Source organism: Centruroides vittatus, unplaced genomic scaffold (assembly GCF_030686945.1).
Source record: "Centruroides vittatus isolate TY-2023 unplaced genomic scaffold, ASM3068694v2 contig_990, whole genome shotgun sequence".
Taxonomy (NCBI): domain Eukaryota; kingdom Metazoa; phylum Arthropoda; class Arachnida; order Scorpiones; family Buthidae; genus Centruroides; species Centruroides vittatus.
The window spans coordinates 101,075-106,029 of record NW_027122659.1 but is presented as its reverse complement, the minus strand read 5'-3'; the positions used below and the strand labels follow the sequence as shown (position 1 = coordinate 106,029).

Genomic DNA, 4,955 nt, shown 5'->3' with positions numbered 1-4,955 from the left:
TATTACTCACAAGCCGTTGTGTCGCCATTAAAATTATATTTTCAAATTGACATTGTGTTAAGTGTTTACAAAGGAAATTTTGAATTTTAAATTGATAGAGAAAAGGTAATTTAATAATAATAATTATTATTTATTTATTATTTTCAAATATAATCATAATAATTGTTTTTTTAAATTCTGAATTATGTTTTGATATTAATATATAAATTCTTGATTTTTATTTGTTAAAGTTTGTGTACTCTTTTTTATTTTTAAAGATTTACATACAAAAACATTCAAGTTTTAAACATTTTTTATTCATCTGCCGTAAAAGAAATTAAGCTTTTCAGAAAGTCTTTCGGAGAAAAGAACGAAAGAAAAAAAAAAAAAAAAATTCAAAAGAAAATTTCGGCACCCATTGCTTACATGAACCACTCATTAAGGCTCGCCATAAGAGTGCAAGGAATCATGTACAAAGAGAAAGAAAAGGAATCTACACTTTAAAAAGACTCGATAGTACATAGGAAGACAGTTATATTATGTGCCACATGATGATCAATGACGGAGCCTTCGGATGACATTTTCCATGGTACAATGTATTCAGCAGCTCTCGGTGTCGATTCTACAAATTAAATACATTTAAATTTTAATTAAATTTTCTATTTTTAATTAACTTTTTATAAAAATTGTTATGTATTATTTGGAAATTACCACAGTGATGGAAATTATGCACCCTCTTCTTCGTCCTTCGCACTACCTGTGAGAAGAGCAGTGAATTTTTTGATGTCAATGTAACCTTTGCTGTCAACGGGAGCTTCACTCAAGGCATCGTCCATCTGTAAAAAGTAAAAATATATTTTTAATTATGAATTAATTTACTTTTAATTATAGTTAATTGAGTAAATCGTCAAAATTTACCTCATCTTGTGTAAGCTTCTCACCCCACGTTGTCAGATCGTGCCGTAACCTGTAACGTTATAAGAATATGATTAATTATAATTATTTATTTACAGTTGTATTAAGGGATTTAAAACGAATTCAATTACATACTTGTCTTCCTTCATCTTTCCATCTCCTTCATCGTACAGATTAAATGCCTTGATGATAACTTCATCTTCATCGCTACCTGTTATATAAGTATTTTATTCATTAGTAATATCGTTGATATTTTTGATGTGTAATATATATTATATCTATTAATAAATTTAATATAATTAATTCTATTTTTACCTGAAATTCTGTCACCGAAAATGGTCAGGAACATGGTGAAGTTGATGGGACCGGGAGCTTCAGAAATCATTGACTCCAACTCCTGATCAGTACAGAGACGACCTGAAATAATAAAGTTAATTTTTTAAAGGTAAGAATCGTCACTTATATATTTTTACTTTAATTTACAGTAATTCTACAACCCTGAACCTTAACACATTCAGTTTTACTTTATCAAATTGAATACATTAACAGTTTGATTTTTAATTAAGAAAGAACACTTCTGACGACAAATAAACCTTTTAATATTTGAAAATAACATAATGAAATGATTTACCTAACGAATCAAAAGTAGCTCTGATGTCATTTTTGGAGATAAAACCATCTTTGTCTTGGTCGATCAATTGGAAAGCCTGAATATGAATAGACACGTGTTAAGTTACTAGAAATAATATAATGGTGGGAAAAAAAAAACTATGAAAAATAACTAACTTCTTTGAATTCCTGGACTTGATGTTGTGTAAACATAGCAAACACATTTGATGTTGATCTCTGTGCTCGCTTCTTTGTTGATGCTTTAGCGGGCGCTGCTGGTGCTGGAGCTTCCTCCTCCTCTGACTTCTTCTTGCTCTTCTTCTTCTTTTCCTTTTTGTCGTCGTCTCCCTGAAAAAAAAGGAAAACAAAATTAAAATTAAATTAAATTAAATATAAAATTTAAATATATTTTATTTTATTTTAATTAATATTTCCCCCTCTCCTTTTTCTCGCTAGTTAAATGCAATTTGAAATGTTCTTGTTTTAATAAATTGCGAATATATCTCCAAAGAAATAAAGTAGTGAAAACTCTAAAATATTTTAAAAGTTAATTTTCAAATAAACAAATATTTGTGGGTCCAAAATAAACGTGAAATACTGTTTTATAAAGAAGGAATTGGATTACCGTAAACGAAAACGGTTGAAGGAGGATAAGTTTAGATTTTTATAATTGAAAAGTTTTAATTATAATTTGGATATTCTTATGATTATTAATAAGCGAAATAGAGAATAAAGTTTAAAAATAAAAAAACCTATATTTGTTGTAGATGTTAAGGAGGAGGAAGCTGGGACAGGGTGTCGAATTACCAAAGCGACATCCAACGGAAATTGTAAGGATTCTATATTTAGATAGAAGAATATTCTACTTGTAACTGGTATATTAAATCTAAGGGCAACCAGTTTAACAACTTTTATTATTAAATATTTAATAATTTTCATTTGTTTTATCTCTAACTCCATCTATTCTTTCCTCACCCACTTCTTGTTTCAAGTAAAAATAAAACCGTGTCAATTGTCAAATTCATTAATTTAAAAATATAGAAAAAAAGTCTAAAATAAGTATTATTAAAATAAAAAATAATTTTACATTTTTAAAAATATAATAATTCAAATTTTCTGTCGAGAAAAACAAGAGAATGTGAAAGTCAGGAGGTTGAAAGGCAGACTACCATAAATACTCTGTTCTAGGCAGGATCCTATTTGATCTAATTCAGGCATCACCCAAAATGGCGTGCGAATCATTCCTCGGACTCAGCACACTCCAAGTTATTTTTAAACATTCAGCTCAGCTCGACTGCATCCCCATCTCCTTTGTTATCTATTAAGTCAGTACGGAGCTAAATATAAGTCACCATTCTTAAGGTCTTCCTTATAGAGTGTCTCGAGTTTTTCACTAATGAATCATACAACGTAGGCCTTTCCAAAACTTTAAAAATAATTGTAACAATGGCATTTTCGACAATGATTTTTCTTTTAAATGGAAAATTTACATGACATCGTCGGTATAAATGCATTAATGAATGTTAAGGTAAATTCGAAAAATATGGCAAAAAGCCAGTAATTAACTAAGTGGAACACAGATTTATCCAGATCTGCAACATCTAACGTATCTTATACGTAGGTGTTGATATTTCATAATTAATTTTCAACTTAGCAAGTTTGTGAAAAGCGTGATTTGTATAACATTACGATGATTTATTATTGTACCAGTTAGTAAATTATGTAATTAGACCTCAGGGATGGATGCTGATAACTTATCACTTCATCTGTTTTGATGAATCCTGATCATTTTTATCCCTGTAAAGCTACGATTTTTATATTAATTAACTATTTTATCTTGATATTTTTCCATTTTTCTAATCCAGCAAGTTATACTTTTATTATTTATTAAGAAAAATATTGATTTAGTTAGAATTTACTAACTTGTAACGAGCTTCAAGATATAACACGGATATGCATCTTTATAATTAAAAATAATGATTATTTGGGGATTAAATATATTATTTACTTAATAAATAATCATTTTTTTCTTAATTATAATTATAAATAAGAACTATAAAGGTTAATTCTTAGCATAGAATATTTACTGCCTGATTACTGCTTACATTTTTGCTCTTTGCCTTCTGATGATTTAAATATTTATATTAAAACATGTAATATTATAAATTTAAACGATATATTCTACAGTATTATGTATATATATATATATATATATATATATATATATATATATATTTTTTTTTTTCAAGAGATTTGCTTTCAATTTTAAAGCGAAAATCTGATGTAACTTCTGTTGTGGATCGTTTTTTCTTAACTTTCTCAATACTTTAATTGATTATTTTCAGATTCAAAATACTTTAAATTAATGCTAACCGAGGCAAATTATAGTTGAATTAACCTGAAAATAAATCTTTTTTTGCGGTTAATTTCTAAAAGATGAGAGTAAGAATTTTTTCTGAGATTCTTACCCATTGCTAACAATGATTTCTGTAATTCTCTTGAACTTTTCTATGAATAAACTAAATTTATATAAGTTATATCGATGATAGACTTGTCTGAATAACAGGAAGTATCAGATTTTTCCCTTCAAAAATTAAATTCGGGAATTGATAAATCTGTAATTTGCCTTTTCCAAGAAATTCTATAAGGTCCAATTACCAGAATTGAATTTTCTCTCTGTTTTAAGTTAACTTTGTTAAAACTTTCTGTCGTAATTAATTAAAAGAAAAAAAAAAATTAAAAGACTAGAAGGACATTTTTCAATTTACACGTAAACTTTTTTACAATGCATCGAAGCCCGAAGGCAAAAGTCAACTTTCATCCCTCTGAAACTAAATTATCAACAAAAGTTAAGAATTAAAACTAGAATTTAAAGAAACAGGAAGGAGAGAAGAGGAAGTTTAAAGCATGTGCCTTTAACATGCACCGTCTAGACAAATACGAGGTCAAAGTTCGTTCGCTACTCACCATGTTGTAAGGTTAGGCGCGTCTGTACTGAACGAAGGAGTTGAGAATAGTCCAGGAACGGATCAGCACCAAGTCCGATTTTCAACAACTGAAGTAGTTAATATCACGTGGTATGACGTAATCTGATCTATCCAATAGGACAAAGGGATTTGGCTCAAACGACATTTAAGGTTTAACAAATAACCAATGAGAATACGAAGATGATCCCCAGAAAGAATTTCTTTCTCAACCCCATTTCGGAATTGGAACAAGACAACTAAATTTAGAATATCGTGGACAATAGTAGATGCTGGATTACATGTGGAAATATGAGAATACCGTTTTATCACCTTCGATTTTCGTGAATTTTTTTTATAAAAAGTAAGGTTTATTATCGCCAATAGCTTCATTATGACGAAGGGCAGAACGGGAATTTACCTTAATTGTGCTTATAAAATGCACGAAATTAAATTATTCGTGTCGAAGTAAATGATGAATTATACAAA

The 4,955-nt window shown here is 28.6% G+C and overlaps 1 protein-coding gene across 1 annotated transcript; it reads right to left on the bottom strand.

Moving 5' to 3' along the window:
- Positions 1 to 274: 274 nt before the first annotated feature.
- On the bottom strand, positions 275 to 4,615 carry LOC136986076 (myosin regulatory light chain 2-like). The gene is made up of 8 exons (XM_067283533.1): positions 4,471 to 4,615; positions 1,681 to 1,851; positions 1,526 to 1,601; positions 1,210 to 1,311; positions 1,030 to 1,105; positions 898 to 946; positions 691 to 815; positions 275 to 601 (listed from the first exon to the last, which is right to left on the bottom strand). The coding sequence occupies exons 1-7, from the start codon at positions 4,471 to 4,473 to the stop codon at positions 705 to 707; spliced, it is 588 nt and encodes a 195-aa protein (XP_067139634.1). The 5' UTR covers positions 4,474 to 4,615; the 3' UTR covers positions 275 to 601; positions 691 to 704.
- Between the last annotated feature and the right edge of the window lie 340 nt (positions 4,616 to 4,955).